Source organism: Nycticebus coucang, chromosome 16 (assembly GCF_027406575.1).
Source record: "Nycticebus coucang isolate mNycCou1 chromosome 16, mNycCou1.pri, whole genome shotgun sequence".
Classification (NCBI taxonomy): Eukaryota; Metazoa; Chordata; class Mammalia; order Primates; family Lorisidae; genus Nycticebus; species Nycticebus coucang.
The window spans coordinates 49,254,982-49,272,975 of NC_069795.1; the positions used below are offsets into that span (position 1 = coordinate 49,254,982).

The 17,994-nt window shown below is 39.3% G+C and overlaps 1 protein-coding gene across 2 annotated transcripts in view; it reads left to right on the forward strand.

Annotated features, from left to right (window-relative positions):
• Positions 1–17,994, forward strand: part of ADGRG7 (adhesion G protein-coupled receptor G7) — an 85,040-nt gene that overhangs the window by 21,109 nt on the left and 45,937 nt on the right. For both annotated transcript variants that reach the window (XM_053565797.1, XM_053565798.1), the window contains exons 4-6: positions 2,290–2,402; positions 12,068–12,214; positions 13,501–13,604. In XM_053565797.1, the coding sequence (XP_053421772.1) occupies positions 2,290–2,402; positions 12,068–12,214; positions 13,501–13,604 (364 nt within the window). The remainder of the gene's footprint in view (positions 1–2,289; positions 2,403–12,067; positions 12,215–13,500; positions 13,605–17,994) is intronic.

Here is a 17,994-nt window from a genome sequence, read left to right on the forward strand (position 1 = left end):
ATACAAATGGCTTCCACCCACATCTGTTATGCTTACTCAAGTACTCATGATACTATTCTTTTTTTCTTTTTTTTGAGACAGAGTCTCACTATGTCACCCTCGGTAGAGTGCCATGGCATCACAGCTCACAGCAACTCAAACTCCTGGGCTTAAGCAATTCTCTTGCCTCAGCCTCCCAAGTAGCTGGGACTACAGGCACCTGCCACAACACCCAGCTATTTTTTTTGTTGCAGTTGTCATTGTTGCTTAGCTGGCCTCTGCTGGGTTTGAACCCACCAGATTTGGTGTATGTGGCTGGCACTGTAACCACTATGCTATGGGCGCCAAGCTCTCATGATACTATTCTTTATTTGTTTATTTTTTTTTTTTGTAGAGACAGAGTTTCACATTATCGCCCTCAGTAGAGTGCCGTGGTGTCACACAGCTCACAGCAACCTCCAACTCCTGGGCCTAGGCGATTCTCCTGCCTCAGCCTCCTGAGTAGCTGGGACTACAGGCACCCACCGCAATGCCCGGCTATTTTTTTGTTGCAGTTTGGCGGGGGCTGGGTTTGAACCCGCCACCCTCGGTATATGGGGCCGGCGCCCTGCTCACTGAGCCACAGGCGCCGCCCATGATACTATTCTTTACGTAAAGTCTTCCAGCCTCTTGATTAAGAGGTCATAGGGTAAAAGATAAGCTTCAATCCTACTGGTACTTAGTATACATACTGTATATGCCATGCTATACTATATGGTATGCTATGGGTACCTACTGTCTTAATTGGATATGTCTTGTATGTCTTATATATTTCATAATGATTTATGAAAGATATAATTTACAGAACATAACTGTGTGCTACTGAATTGGGAAGAGTAAAAGTGAAAGCAATATACTCATGAAGTCACACTTGTTTGATACACATTACTTTTTTGAGATGAGAGAATCACTATTTTTCATTTGGTTATTCTTCTTTTCTGAGCACCTATAATTAAAACAAGTTTATATATTAATATTTACCTTTGAATTTCAGATTGAGCCCATAATACATTGTATAATTTTACTTATCTAACTGTTGTCAAATTAACATCCAGTTTTATATTAAAAATTTCTTCTAATTACACAATTTTGTATAGCAAATAATCAATATTTTTCAATGATTTTTGAGTAGGGCTATTTATACTTGTAAGTAACATTGAAGAAAAGATCAATTGACATGTGGTGACTTACTTAAAAGTTATTTATATCCTATAGATATGTTAGAAAACTTCACTATGTCATGGAGTAGAGGTGGAACCATCATATAAACTAAGGTGACTTCAGTCTTCTACTTTAAGTGCTGTTAAGTAACCTCTAATTGTGTTTTTTCTGCTTGTAAGATGAGGCAGATGTTCAAAATTGGTCTTGAGGAAAAATTCACCTTCTATCCAGCTGTCCTTCCAATTATGATTTTATCTGTATCAGCTACTTAAGCATTAGCTCTAAGAGGACAGGGAGGTAGGGAGGCTCAAGTGATAATCCTAGGAAATAAACTAGGTGTTATTAAATCCTATTAAATAAACTAGGTGTAATAAATCGGGTGTTACCTAGATTTGCATAAAGAAGGACAGATTAATATATAATTCAATATCTAATAGAAATTTTTCACAGGTCTCTCAGCCTAGTAATCCCTCATCACATCAATTCAAATCTATCATGTCCTTTGTTGCTGGAAGGTAAGCTTCCTTGCAGACACCCAAAGAAGGAAATAGTCAATTGGTCTTTTGAACTCTAGATTTAAGAATCAAGAAAACGGGTGGTATCTACCTAAGATATTCTCATAGTAACTGTCTAATTTGCTTTTCTATCCTAAACTTATTGGCCTAGAAGAATAATGATTTACATTTCTCTCAGGTCTGTGATTGACCAGCTCAGCTGTGCTGGAAAGTCCACAGCAACCTCACTCATGTTACTAGGGCATGGATTCTGGCTGTTGGCTAGAGGCCTCAATCCTCCTCTCTGGACCTTTCATCCTCCAGTGGGCTAGACCTGCTTCTCTGAATGTCAGCATCAGGACGGCACTCCCAAGAGGGTGAAGGCTGAAACTTCAAGGCTTCTCGTGGTGTAGGCTCTGGAATGTACACATTTCTACCATGTTCTGCTGGTCAAAGTGAATCAGAAGGCCAGCACAAATTCAGGAAGTAGAGGAATAGAGTTTACCTCTTGACAGAAGGAGCAGCAGTCACATTGTAAAGGGATAGTACAGGTGCAGTTGGTTGCTGTGGTCATCTTTGCAAACACTGTATCTTTTCACTTTTCTTTTTATGAAAGCGGGCAGTCCAATGGCAATCCGGCTGTGCAGTGTCTCTGAATATGGAGAGATACAATTACAAAACGTGATGTATGGGAACTGTGATGAGAATCTTCAGACCCTGGAAAAGCAGGTATGCCATATGATCCATCTGATGGGCAACTGAGAGAAGTTCTGACTCTGTGTAAAATCTCTGTTCTTCAGATACCTGATGGTCAGATTAATGATTTTAAAACTCTCAAATTAGAAATAAGAAAAACTAGTAGCTTAAACTATCATTATTTAAGTTGATATCTGTTTATAAGAAAGACATTTGGATATGTTGGTTAAGCCAATTTCAGCAGGTGATAATCTAAATACATTTTATATTTTGGCTTATTTATTTATTTCAATTATTGTTAAATCATAGCTGTGTACATTAGTGCAATCAAGGGGTACAATATGCTGGTTTCATATACAATCTGAAATATTCTCATCAAACTGTTCAACATAGACTTCATGGCATTTTCTTAGTTATTGTATGTAGACATTTGTATTCTGCCTTTAGTAAGTTTCACCTGTACCCATTCTAAGATGGAGGTGTGGCCCCACCCATTACCCTTCCTCCACCCCAAATTACCCCCTCCCTTCCTCTACCTTGGTCCTTTCACCATATTCTTGTGCTATAGTTGGGTTATAGCCTTCATATGAAAGCTATAAATTAGCTTCATAGTAGGGCTGAGTACATTGGATTCTTTTTCTTCCATTCTTGAGATACGTTGCTAAGAAGGAAATGTTCCAGCTCCATCCATGTAAACATGAAAGAGGTAAAGTCTCCATCTTTCTTTAAGGCTGCATAATATTCCATGGTATACATGTACCACAATTTGCTAGTCCATTCATGGGTCGATGGGCACTTGGGCTTCTTCCATGACTTAGCAATTATGAATTGGGCTGCAATAAACATTCTGGTACAGATGTCTTTAATATATTGTGATTTTTGGTCTTCTGGTTATATGCCTAGTAAAGGAATTATAGGATCGAATGGCAGGTCTATTTGTAGATCTCTAAGTATTCTCCAAACATCCTTCCAAAAGGAATGTATTAGTGTGCATTCCCACCAGTAGTGTATAAGTGTGCCCTTTTCTCCACATCTACACCAACATCTCTGGTTTTGGGATTTTGTTATGTGGGTTACTCTTACTGGGGTTAGGTGATATGTCAAAGTAGTTTTGATTTGCATTTCTCTGATGATTAAGGATGATGAGCTTTTTTTCATGTGTCTGTAGATTGTGCATCTGTCTTCTTTAGAGAAGTTTCTCTTCAAGTCCTTTGCCCACCCTGAGATGGGATCACTTGTTCTTTTCTTGCTAATATGTTTGAGTTCTCTGTGGATTCTGGTTATTAAACCTTTATTGGAGGTATAACCTACAAATATTTTCTCCCATTCTGAGGGCTGTCTGCTTGCTATACTTACTATGTTCTTGGCTGTGCAGAAGTTTTTTAGTTTGATCAGGTCCTAGTAATATATTTTTGATACTGCTTCAATTGCCTGGGGAATTCTCCTCATAAAATATTCACCCAGGCCAATTCCTTCAAGAGTTTTCCCTGCACTTTCTTCAAGTATTTTTATAGTTTCATGTCTTAAGTTTAAATCTTTTATCCAGTGAGAGTCTATCTTAGTTAATGGTGAAAGGTGTGGGACCAGTTTCAGTCTTTTACAGATTGCCAGCCAGTTCACCCAGCACCATTTGTTAAATAGGGAATCTTTTCCCCACTGAATGTTTTTAATTGGCTTGTCAAAGATCAAATAACGGTAAGTAGCTGGATTCATCTCTTGGTACTGTATTCTGTTCCAGATATCTACTTCTCTGTTTTTTTGTGCCAGTACCATGCTGTTTTGATCACTGTTGATTTATAGTACCGTCTCAGGTCAGATAGCATGCATGATTCCTCCTGCTTTGCTTTTATTTCTGAGTAATGTTTTGGCTATTCAAGGTTTTTTCTGATTCCATATAAAATGAAGTATTATTTTTTCAAGATCTTTAAAATATGACAGCGGAGCTTTAATAGGAATTGGATTAAAATTATATATTGCTTTGGGTAGTACAGACATTTTTTAACAATGTTGATTCTTCCCAACCATGAGCGTGGTATGTTTCTCCATTTGTTAACATCTTCAGCTTTTTCTTTTCTTAAAGTTTCACAGTTCTCTTTGTAGAGATATTTCACGTCCTTTGTTAAGTATACTCCCAAATATTTCATCTTCTTTGGCACTACTGTGAAAGGAATAGAATCCTTGACTTATTTTTTCGGCTTGGCTATTGTTGGTATATATAAAGGCTACAGATTTATGGGTGTTGATTTTGTAGCCTGAGACATTGCTGTATTCCTTGATCACTTCTAAGAGTTTTGTAGTAGAATCCCTGGTGTTTTCCAGATATACAATCATATCATCTGCAAAGAGTGAAAGTTTGATCTCTTCTGACCCTATGTGGATATCCTGGACTGCCTTTTCTTCCCTAATTGCAATGGCTAAAACTTCCATTACAATGTTAAAGAGCAATGGAGACAATGGGCAACCTTCCTGGTTCCTGATGTAAGTGGAGATGATTTCAATTTAACTCCTTTCAATACGATATTGGCTGTGGGTTTTCTGTAGATGGCCTCTATCAGTTTAAGAAATGTCCCTTTTATACCAATTTTTTAAGTGTTCTGATTATATACTGAATAATATAAGGGATGCTAGATATTATCAAAAGCTTTTTCTGCATCAATTGAGAGAATTTTATGGTCTTTTATTTTTTAGTATGTTTATGTGCTGAATTACATTTATAGATTTACCTATATTGAACCAGCCTTGAGACCCTGGGATAAATCCCGCTTGGTCATGGTGTATAATTTTTTTGATGTATTGTTGGATTCTGTTTGCTAGGATCTTATTGAGTATTTTTGCATCAATATTCATTAGTGATATTGGCCTATAATTTTCTTTTCTTGTTGGATCTTTCCCTGGTTTAGGGATCAAAGTGATGTTTGCTTCATAGAATGTGTTGGGTAGTATTCCTTCTTTTTCTATATTTTGGAAGAGGTTTAGTAATATAGGTACTAGTTCTTCTTTAAAGGTTTGGTAGAATTCTAACGTACAGCCATCTGGTCCTGGGCTTTTCTTTTTAGGGAGATTTTGTATAGTTGATGCTATTTCAGAACTTGATATAGGCCTGTTCAACATTTCCACTTCGTTCTGGCTAAGTCTTGGTAGGTGGCATACTTCAGATTTTTATGTTTCTGAGAGTAAAGTTTTTTGTAATATTCGTTAAGGATTTTTTGAATTTCTGAGGGGTCTGTTATTATTTCATCTTTACCATTTCTGATTGATGAAATTAGAGATTTTACTCTTTTTTTCCTGGTTAGGTTGGCCAAAGGTTTATCTATTATATTGATCTTTTCAAAAAACCAACTTTTGGATTTATTGATCTGTTGTATAATTCTTTTGTTTTCAATTTCATTTAATTCTGCTCTGATTTTGGTTATTTCTTTTCTTCTGCTGGGTTTGGGGTTGGAGTGTTCTTCCTCCAGTTGCTTGAGATATCCCATTAAGTTATTAACTTCCTCTCTTTCCGCTTTCTAGAGAAAGGCTTGTAGTGCTATAAATTTCCCTCTTAGGACTGCCTTTGCAGTATCCCAGAGGTTCTGGTAATTCCTGTCTTGATTGTTGTTTTGTTCCAAAAATTTGGTGATTTCCTTCTTAATCTCATCTATAACCCATCTATCCTTCAGCATAAGGTTGTTTAGCTTACATGTTTTTGTACGGGTATGCAGGTTCCTGTTGTTATTGAGTTCAACTTTTATTCCATGATGGTCTGAGAAGATGCAAGGAATAATTTCTATTTTTAAAAATTTTCTGAGGTTAGATTTGTGGCCTAGGATGTGGTTGATTTTGGAGTATGTTCCGTGGGCTGATTAGAAGAATGTGTATTCAGTTTTGCTGGTATGAAATGTTCTGTAGATGTCTGTTAAGTCCAGATGTTGAATGGTTAAGTTTAAATCTAAAATTTCTTTGCTTAGCTTCTTTTTGGAGGATCTATCCAGCACTGCTAAAGGGGTGTTAAAATCTCCAACTACTATGGAAGTGGAGGAAATCGAGTTGCTCATATCTGTTAGAGTTTCTCTTATAAATTGAGGTGTGTCTGGTTGGGTGCATAAATATTAATAATTGAAATCTCATCATATTGAGTGTTATCTTTAACAAATATGAAGTGTCCATCCTTATCCTTCCTTATTTCGGTTGATTTAAAACCTATTGTGTCTGTAAATAGGATTGCAATGCCTGCTTTTTTCTGCTTTCCATTTGCCTGGAGTATAGATGACCATCCCTTCACCTTGAGTCTATATTTGTCTTTTAATGTAAGATGCAATTCTTGTATGCAGCCGATATCTGGCTTGAGTTTTTGTATCCAGTCAGCCAATCTGTGCCTCTTTAGAGGACAATTTAAATCATTCGCATTAATTGAGAATATTGATAAGCCTTTCGAGAGTCTGGTGGACATTTTTAATCCTTTCGCAACTGTGGAAGTTGGAATTTGATCAAAATTTTCTGGGTGGGTTTACTTTTGTGGTGGAGGATTATGCTGGTCTTTATGGAGGATAGGTCTGAAAATATCCTGGAGAGCTGGTTTAGTTATGGCAAATTTCTTCAACATGTGAATGGCATTGAAGTATTTAATTTCTCCATCATAAATAAAACTCAGTTTAGCTGGATACAGGTTCCTGGGTTGAAAGTTATTTTGCTTTAGGAGATTTAAAGTTGATGACCATCCTCTTCTAGCTTGAAAGGTTTCAGCAGAGAGATCCGCAGTTATTCTAATATTCTTGCCCTTGTAGGTGATGGTTTTCTTTTGTCTGGCTGCTTTCAGAATTTTCTCCTTCATATTAACTTTAGTGAAATTGATTATGATGTGTCTGGGGGATGTCTTATTTGGGTTGAGTCGTGCTGGCGTTCTGAAACTGTCTGCTATCTGAATTTTAGAATCTCTTGGCATGTCTGGAAAGTTCTGTTTCATATCTCTTGGAGAAGAGACTCTGTGCCTTGTGAAGTCACTTCATCGCTTGGGGATCCCTATAAGACGATTATTGGTTTTCTTCCAATTATCCCAGAGCTCTCTGAGAGAGTGATCTGTTTTTGCCGTCCATTTCTCTTCCTCTTTGAGAGTTTGGGAGCGTTCGAAAGCTTTGTCTTCAATGTCAGAAATCCTTTCTTCTGCTTGCTCCATTCTGTTACTGAGGGATTCTACTGTGTTTCTCGGATCTTTGAGGGCTGCAACTTCTTCTCTCAATGTGTCAAAATCTTTGGTCATTTGGTCTTTGAATTCGTTGAATTCTTGAGATATCTTTTGGGTTACTGCTTGGAATTCTAATTCAATTTTATTTGCTATCCAGATTCTGAATTCAATTTCTGACATCTCAGCTATTTGCTTGTGCATGGGATCTTGTGCTGTGTCTGCTCCATTGTTCCCTGGGGGAGTTGATCTATTCTGACTATTCATATTGCCAGAGTTTTTCCATTGATTTTGCCTCATGATTGTTTTTCACCATTGGTCTGGCCATCCTCAGAGTTGGGGAGGTATCTAGACCTCCAGCGGGATCACTCTATTGTTGCTGGATCATTGTAGGGAGTGATCCTGTGTAGCTCCTCTGGGGCTGCCCCAGCCAGGGAATTCTGGTTGTGGTTGCAGCTCCGGAGTATGACACACCCAGATCCAGCAACAGGGCGGGGGTGTGTGCACACGGTTCTGGGAGTGCCTGGTGCATGGTGACTTTGGCATAGAGAGCCCTAGGCTCCAGCAGTCTCTGGCCAGGATAAGGGCTCTGAGAAGAGGCAGGGAGGGCTCTGGATGGCACACGGCTACTAGAGTCCCTGGCCAGTAGAGTGGGCTGGTTTGGAGGCAGGGAGGGTACAAGAGGGAAGACGTGGAGTTTCGTGGCTCCTGGAGTTTCTGGTCAGGACATGCGGAGGCCTGGCAGGCGTGGGTCACATCGGGTCACAGTGCTACTCAGCCGCCGGTGAGTCCCTGGCCGGGGCATCCTGGCTGGAGCGGGCCTATGGGGGTCCAGGTGGGCATGGGTTGTGGGTCATGAGTTGCAGGTCACAGCGCTGCTCTCATGGAGGCCTGGGCAGGCACGGGGCATGGGGTGTGAGGCCACGCAGTTGCCGGTAGAGATCCTGATTGTGAGGGGGCTTGGCGTGGCCCCCGGAGTCTCTTGCTGGGGGGCTACTTGGTCTGGCAGGCAGGGTAGAGCACTGCTCAAGAACCTCCTCCCTTAGTCTCAGCAGGGGTTAGGCTTCTGGTTCATCAGGTAAGGGGGGAAGGGTATACTGGAAGTCAGAATGGCATGGAAGATCTTAGTTTGATATTTTTGCCTAGCAAGAGAGTGTTCAGAGTCATGGCAAGGTCCCTCTGAGGAAGTAGTCCCCACTTCCTACAGCACTCACCCGTGGGGCGAGGCAAGAGTTCCACAGTTCACTGCTTGTCCGTAGAAAACCCGCAGGAGCAAACGAAAAGAGAAAAGAAAGGAGACAGAAAAACAAGGAAAAACCACAGCTTTCTTGGGGGAGGGGACGGACACTCCTCCATCCAGATGAATTTTGTACCTGAAGTTTGGTTTCTTGGAGTCGCAGCTTGCCTTAGAAGAGGTGACCTGCAGTTACCGTTTCTCTGTTGGCTGGGCTCGCAGTCTTCAGTTTAATTGGGCTGTTTTTGGACATTATCTTTCCTTTTGGACAAGAGCCTTCCTCGGAAACTGCTCTCAGTTGGCCATCTTGCCCATCCCTCTCTAAATACATTTTAAATGGCTTCATCTTTGTAGACTAGTCAAGTTTTGTGAAAATAGATCCCTGAATGTGAGACCAAAGGAAGGTCTTCTGATGGTTTCCCAGATCAGAATGAGGAAAAAAAAAACTGTAACCAAAGACCCTTGACACAGGAAACTCCAAACATGATTCTGGCCTCAGGGCTGTATCCATGAGCAGGTGAAATGGAAAGTACATGTCACTAGATATTTTTTCATGCAGATTAAATTATTTTGACTAAGGATGTATGCAAATGTCTATGCATGGAAGACCTAACACCTGGCCAAGCCAGGGAAGGAAGAGGGCATATATCTTTATGTAGGTCCTTTACTGTGCCAGGCATGATACATATGTTATCTCATTTCATCCTTATAAAGGCTCTGTGAATTGGATTTTATTACCATATATAATTATGGCTAAAAATACTTACTAATTGTTAAGCACTTACACAGCAAATGCTGTGCTGAACATTTTACTTAGGTTATTGGTTTATCACATTTAACTTTTATAATGCCATAGATAAGTATTCATATACCCATTTGACAGATGAGGAAAATGTGGCTCTAAGAGGTGTAATGTTTTGCTCAGTGATGGAGCTGATCTTGATTATAAGGTCCACACTGTATACACTTGCTCCCTAGTCAGGGATGGGCAGTGTGAAGGTGAAGTGAGGGTGGGAGCTGGGGTTGGAGGTGACTGTCAAACACACAGCTTGTGACACCCACACAGAGTGGAGGAAAGATTATAGATTTTGGAATCTGACAAACCGATGTTTGACTCTTAGCTCTGCTACTTTCAATCTGTGTGAAATTTCACCTCTCTGAGACTTTAAATGGGACTGAGAGTGCTCACCTCACAATGTTATTTTTTTATTTGTTTGTGTTTGTTTTTGTCTTGTTTTTCTGAGACAGGGTCTCACCCTGTTGCCCAGGCTGGAGTGCAGCAGCCCAATTTTAGCTCACTGCAGCCTCAAACTCCTGGGCTCAAGCAATCTTTCTGCCTCAGTCTCCTGAGTAGTTGGGACTACAGGCACAGGCCACCATACCAGGCTGATTTTTTATTTTTTGTAGAGGCAGGGTCTTGCTTTATTGCCCAGGCTGGTCTTGAACTCCCAGCTTTAAGCAATCCTCCCACCTCAGCCTCCTAAACTGCTGGGATTATAGGTGTGAGCCATCATGCCCACCCTAAAATGATTTTTTAGCTATTAAATGGGATAACATCTTTAAACATCTAGCAAAGTGCCTAGCATGTAGCAAGGACTTGGCTATTAAACAAGAATTATTTGTTTCTGTCTACTAACTGGATATGATTTCTCTTTCCCAAGTGCGAATAACTTGTGACATTGGTTTGATTTTTGAAACATTGCTGCCATCTAGTGAAAACTCACTGTCCTTCCTCCCCACACACAAGTTGCCACCCAGCATCTCTGCTGACGATATGGATTAGCATCACCACACAGAGCCCTGGGACCACTTGGTACCTGGAAAAGTTATTCTGACCCATGCTTCCCAAAGTATCTATGCTGCAAAAAATTTAGATCCCTTAATAGTGTATTCATGAAAATACTCAACTATCCCTTTAAAAATAATCTCTGGACTGCCTGATGGTTAAAATATGATTCATCATATCCAAGTCTACTTTTGAAGATTCCTCTGCCAAAAATAGCAGCTCACTTACCTACAGGTGAGAGCTGCATAGATCCAGTGATATAAATAAAGCCTGAATTATGAGCCTATGGCCCTGCCCAGTGCTTGGTATCTAACTCATCTCTTTTACCTAAAGTTCTAGACTTTGTTCAGTGCTCAGGACAAGGCAAAGCTTTTCTTCTTTATTAAAGCTTCAGCATGTCTCCTTTATCTGAATTATTTGCTTTCTTTTCAAGATAAGTTGTACCTTATCCTGAAAAATATCCTATCTAACATTATCATTCACATTAAGTGAGATTTTTTTCATAACTAACATTTATCCTTTTAGTTTTGTGAAGTCATCTTGACCAATGTTATGGCAATTCCTGATTGTGGTAAACAATGTTTAATGTGAAAAGAAATTAAATTTTTCTTCATTGTTACATATATAAAAAATTTATAACCCATTGGAGACCAATAATTTTGTGAAATATAATAAAAATAAATTAGTAGGAAGTTGAAATATACAATACAAACCAAATTTTTAAAAGTATTAAATTCAACAGCATAAAACTGCTATGTAAGTTTCTTTTTTTATTTATATATTTTTTATTAAGTCATTTGTACATAGATCATAAATACATTTATGCCATTATGGGATTTGATGTGTTGATTCTTTGTACAAATTGAAGTGCTTACATCCTACTAATCAACACAGTTTTTACCTCATTTACCCAATTACAGCATTAAGACATTTGTGTTCCACACCTGATAGATCCAACTTGTACTTGAGATGTGCTCCATAAGTGTGGTTCCCCTACTAACCCTCCATTAACCCACCCCCCTCCTTTCGCCTCTCCCTCCCCTTCCACCCTTCAACCATATTCTTCTTCGTAAAGTATCTCAGGAATGGAAAAAGGAAAAAAAAAAAAATCCAATGTACTCAGTACTACTGTGAAACCAATTTATAATCACTCACATTTGCATATGAAAAATGAAACACAACTATAGCCTAGGATGCTATGTAAATTTCTGACCACTCGCTTTGGGTTTCAGCACATATCTCTCTATGGACTTTGTAGCAAACGGTTGCACTAACACAGATCCGTGGACATACTTTGAGTAGCTGGGATCTAGCTCAGGCAGCCCATAATAGTTTATCAATCAGCCACTGGCCTGCATATACTTTGTCCTTTAGGCGAGAAAAGAAGCAAACCTGAAAAAGTGGGGCGGTGTGACTTTTGGGACATTGAAACTTAGCTAAATTCCAGCTTATTCACCTGCAGTTGTTGCTTGCAATGTGTTTAAACATAAACCTCGTGGTTTAAAAATTTTTTTAAACAGGTGGAGAATGCCACAGAGTTTAATTTTATTTCTACTGAAGCCCAGATTCTAACATCTGATGGCCAAAAGTTAACTGCCGAGGATGTCACTTCTGCTACTAGAGTGGTTGCACAAATCTTCAACACATCCAAAAATGCTTCGCCTGAGGTAAACCTCAAGAACCATCTATGTATTTATTTATTTATTTATTTTTGAAGACAATTGTGAAACAAACAAAGACATCCTGAACACCACTCCTTATTCCATCGTATGGATTTGGGGATGACTTAGGTTGCTTTAAAACTATTTTGCAGCACAGTCCTTCTAAGAGATGCTCTAAGAAATATAAAAAGGTTTCTTGTCCAAATATTTTCTTTCAGTATATTTGTGATGGTCATTATATTAAATCTTCTAAGACATCCTGGAGTGAATATATCTATTTCACCATATTGGTATACTTACCAATTACATTTGTCCTCATCATTCTTATTCTATTCCAAGTAAATAGTGTTTCAAGGAACTTACTTTAGAACATGCTAAAGTAAGTAAACTGTGATCCCTTTCTGTTAAGTGTATTTGCATTTTGGTCTGGGCTTTAAGTCTAGTTTACATTTCTGATATTATCATTTGCTAAACTCTGGTACCTGAAAACAAGAAGTATATGTGCCATTTACCAATTGGGATAGCCTGGGTATGGTCAAGAAGGGACATAAACCACTAAATGTGGATTGACCCAGTGTCTATAAGTTGAGTATCAGAGTGCCTTGAAAATAGCTATTCTTTTCTTCCATTCCCTTTAAATGTCTAATTTCAAAACAAACAAACAATTTTATGTTCCCCTAGGCACTTTGGAAAGTAGGTGGGATTCAAATCATAAGTAAGTAAAAATCGAATAGAAAGAGAAAAATATTGACTACCAAATGCAGATTGGTTAAGAAAAACAAAAAGATATCAATACCCCTCAAGAGGGCCATTAAATAGTAACCACATGCCAAGAGATCATCTCTCTGACTTACTCCTGAGCTTTTGATTGCAAGTAAATGAAAAAAAGTTTTACTAGGTCTATTAGTTACTAAAAATAATATTAACAGTTGTACTAAGTATCACTAAGTATTAACAAGCCGAGCATTGCAGTCTTGTTATGTTGCTTCTGCTTCTGTATCCCAGCATTTGCCTCTGTGTTCCTGGGGGTCTGGTAAGGCTTCTGCTATTTGGTCAAATTCAGAGACACAAGCCTTCTAATTCACTCCCTTGATTCTTATTTTCATTTCGCCTTATCTTGGTTCTCTCTGCCATCTCATGCTGATCAAAAACTAAACCTTTAATTTTGTAAAATGCTTGTCTCTGGACTCTCATACCTGTGGTGCCACTTGTTGCTATAATAATTGATGATGAAGGTGATGATGATAATTTGTATGTATCTTATCTGACAATTGGTGCCTTCCCTTTGGCAGGCAAAAAAAGTTGCTGTAACAACAGTGAGTCAGCTTCTAGATGCCCACGAAGATGTTTTTCAAAGAGCTGTTGCTGCTGCTGGTAATGATAAAGCCTTTACAATGTAAGCACAATTTTAGTTTGGAAAGAAAACTGGACAAAGTGCTGCTTAATTTCTTAGGATAAAAATGAACAAGGATGTCTTTTATTTCTCTCATGGATGCAGTAACTGGCTGATTCCTCTGGACTGCACAAAGAAGCTTTGTCTTTCCACATGCTCTTCAGTTCCATGAACTAGATGAGGTGGTCTGTGTTGCTTCCTGGCTCCAGGGTGATCATGGCTTGGGAGATAGAGAGTAACTTGGATGATTCAGATTAGAATTTGTTTTCCCAGCCCATCTCCGTGCAGGGCAGGACCTCTTCCCATTCCTTTCTCAATGCACAGAGCTGCAGAGAACAGCTCACTTTGCAGGACACGCTGGTCTTTAAAGCACACCTCGGCTCTCCCTTTCTAGAACCCTGGTATATTTTGATTAAGCTCTCTTTAGCTTTCCCAGCACTGCACTGAAAAAAAAAAATCCAACTCCATCTGCTTTTTCTCTTATTGACTCCTATGTTCTGGATTACTTTTGCTTGTATATTTGAACTAAAAGTCATGTACTTTTTTTCACATGGGCTTCTCACTAGGAATCACCATATTTTAAAAATTATTTATTTATTTTTGAGACAGAATCTCACTATGTTGCCCTCAGAAGAGTGCTATAGCGTCACAGCTCACAGCAACCCCAAACTCTTGGGCTTAAGTGATTCTCTTGCCTCAGGCTCCCAAGTAGCTGGGACTACAGGCACCGCCACAAGGCCCGGCTAAGAATCACTGTATTTTTACCTTATATACAGTTTTTAAAATCCTTTCTAAATTTAAGTAAACATGCATACTTATTGTAGAAAAATAAGAAAATTAACAAAATTTAAAAAATTACCCTACCTGCTGGTATATATTCCAAATTTTTTCTTTGGTATGTGCATATATATGTATGACACACACAGAGAATGGCCATAAAGTTCATGTGCAGTTTAAAATAGTGTGCAATTTAAAATTACACACAAACTTTATGGCCACCCTGTATATAAAACATACTGTATTTATTCATTACTTGATTTTGTCGCTTAATACCTTACAAAACTCTTTTTTATATCAACACCTATTACGTAAGTAGCTGTACATCTACATCATAATTTTAGATTACTGCATAGTATTAATAAATTTTTATTTAACCAATTCTCTTCTGCTGGACATTTACATTGCTTAAAGTCTTTTAATATTGCAAGCAATCAACATTCTTACATATCATCTTTGTTTCTGTGATCCATTATTTCCTAAGGAGAAACTCCTACAAGTAGTTCTCAGTTTTCTAATGATTATAACCAGTTTTGATTCAGTGTTGAATCCTCAAAATAGAAAAAAGCACAAAGGCACAAAATAGAGCACTCAAAAAATTGTAACTCTGAGAGGTGGTGGTAGAGGTTGTGTGAACACTCTTACTGGCACATTTTGCGACTTTGGCTTTTCATTTAGAGTCTGGGTCCTTCTCATGGGGAGTGTGGACGTCTCTCATTTTTCCTGAAGTAAGAGAAGAAAGCGCCCATGGGGTCCAGAGTTTGTGTTCAGTGAACATGGAGGCTGAGAGCCAGAGTGGGCCCCTGCAGAGCTGAAAACTTCGCGTTTGCAGAGTCTGCCTAGAGGAAAAGGGAGGAGTGAATGTTTTTTTTTTTTTTTTGTAGAGACAGAGTCTCACGGTACCGCCCTCGGGTAGAGTGCCGTGGCGTCACACGGCTCACAGCAACCTCTAACTCTTGGGCTTACGCGATTCTCCTGCCTCAGCCTCCCGAGCAGCTGGGACTACAGGTGCCCGCCACAACACTCTGTTGCAGTTTGGCCAGGGCTAGGGTTTGAACCCACCACCCTCGGCATATGGGGCCGGCACCCTACTCAGTGAGCCACAGGCGCCGCCCAGGAGTGAATGTTTTTAGTAAGAAAGCTGAGGAAAGTGAAGTCACGGAGTCTGGCTGACCATATCACAAGTCACAATGCAGATGCAAACACTTCAATAAACAATTAAGAATTTTAATGGCTTAAGATATAAGAAAAAACAATTTCTGGGGGATTTATATGTATTGTACAAATGGCTTCAAAGGAGGTGTTTGGAGGATAAATAAAAATTTAAAATATAGAACACTTTGAACTATAAAAGGATACAATCACATTCTATCCCTCCTTGCCCCACTCTGAGTTTCTAGTCCACGTATTTATTTTCTATGGTCCATCAGTTTCTCGTCTACTGTGTGATCCTTTGCAAAAGCTCTTGTGGACTCTGATCCTTCCTTTATTCACTTAGGCAAGGCTTTTACCTCTGCCTCTAGCCCCCAGGTCAGGTCGCCAACGTCTTAGCTTGCCTCCGGAGAATGATCTTGATGAGATGCCAACAGACATCACCTCCCGCTCTCCTGACTTTACAGGGAGACAAATAACTGGTTGCTCAGGGCAACTCTTGCTTTCCAAACTCCACTTTTGAACCCAGACTAGGTGCAAGGTCTCCTGACAGGGACCAGGCAACAGTCATCCATCTCACCTTGACTTCCTCCTCCTTTCATTCACAGTTTCCTTTTTGCATCTCTCCGCTACTAAATTCCCCTGCTACTCTGATAAGGAGAATTGGAGAGAGGGTAAGAATAAAAAGGAGAAGAGTGACAGGGAAGGAGAGTTCTGCCTCAGCTTTAGCCGTCTCAAGCTGTCATAGTAAAGTGCTCTAGCACCTATTCTCTTTTTCTAAATTGTAGAGTGTTAAAGTGCACGGAGCTCTGGAGCTGTGGAGCTGTGGGGAGGGTCTCTGCTGATGGGGGCATCATAGTACAGTCAGCAAGTTTAGGGCTTCATCTCACCATTTTGAATAATGGTGGCAAAGGCTGATCTGTAACCTTAGAACTTTGCTGTCATAATTGCTCTGGTTTACTTAACCTTGGGAACACAAACTGCCTCCCTAACACTAACCACCTTGCACATTTACATTTCACTTTTCTGTTCCAGCCAGTAACCTTTGGTTATAAGACAGCCACTCAAAGTATCTTGGCCAGAGATTTGTTATAAAGAGGCACATGGGATCTCATGGGAACTCAAGAATAGGCTCACAGTATAGCTGGGCCTTGTCAACCTAAAATAATCAAAAGGGTCAGAATGTAGTTTAAAGAGAGAGTTTATTCAAGCACAAAGTTTGAGAATGGTTGCCCAGGAAGCACAAATTCCAAAGAATGGGAATCAGTGTTTCAAAGTATAGAAGTTTGGGATCATTTATATAGACAAAGTTTAGGGAAACTTAACAAATTTTCAACATCTTTCTATTAATATACATATAAGGCTTACTGTATAGTTATAATGATCTGATTAGTGAAGGTGGTCTTTTTCTTTCAGGAAAGGCATATTTAACATTCCACACTGAAGATCTAAGAGTCCTGGGGTGTTTTTCATCATCTGGACTGTGTTAAATACTGAACAATAAAGGAAGCTGTTAATCCCTAACAAAGATCATGGATGGGGGGTGGGTGGGTGTCTGGCCTGTCCTAGTCATTTACAGCACAAGAACAATGAAGAAGAGAGTTAATCTGTAATCTATGAAGCAGAAGTTGCAAACACCCTATGTGACACACTAAGGGCTTAATTTCTCCTTGGCATAATAAATTAAGAAATTTAAAAATTTAGTTGGTTACAAATGTTATTTTCTTTTACAGCTTTGTGGACCCTGGACTAGGGAGTTGACTAAGGATCCAAGGTGGCTTTGCAGGTCTTAGTAAAGGAATTTATGGTTCTTCTCCTATTTTCAAAAAGAAGAATTAGCGTCTAATTTTTAATTGTATTTCTCTTTACAAAGATATGTTATAATAACCTCCCTGGTACCCTTTAAATCATGACATTGCCAATATAACTTCTGCATTAATTGGAAAATGTCTGTACCAAAGCGTTTGAAGACACCTTTTAGTGATTTGTGCTAGGTGGATGGCTAGCCTTTGGATTGGCTATTCTGGGCTAGGTGTCCATCTCTCATTTAATCAGTTATGGCAAAAGAAGGGAAGAATCATATGGAATTAAAAATGACCTTAGAAGTAGTAATGGGTAGTGTAACCTTTTAAAAGTATCTGTGAACATGGAAAACACCCCCATGAACCTAGCACATCTTTGGGGAGATGCCCAGGGAGCAGCTTCTGGCATCCTCAATGTTTCACAGCTGGCTGACCTCTGTCTTGGTAGGCACTCAGCTGGTGTTATTTGGTGAATGGTGCTCTTAGCAGATTGGGGTTTTGTTAGGCATTCATCCCATTGACAGAAGCTCTAGGGCATGATTGTTATCCATTACCTAGGATATATATAGTCTGAATTGCTGAAAATTCAGAAAATATTTCTACTAAAGGAAAACATTTGAAACAGAGGAGTCAACTTGAATGTTCCCATATGAATGATGATT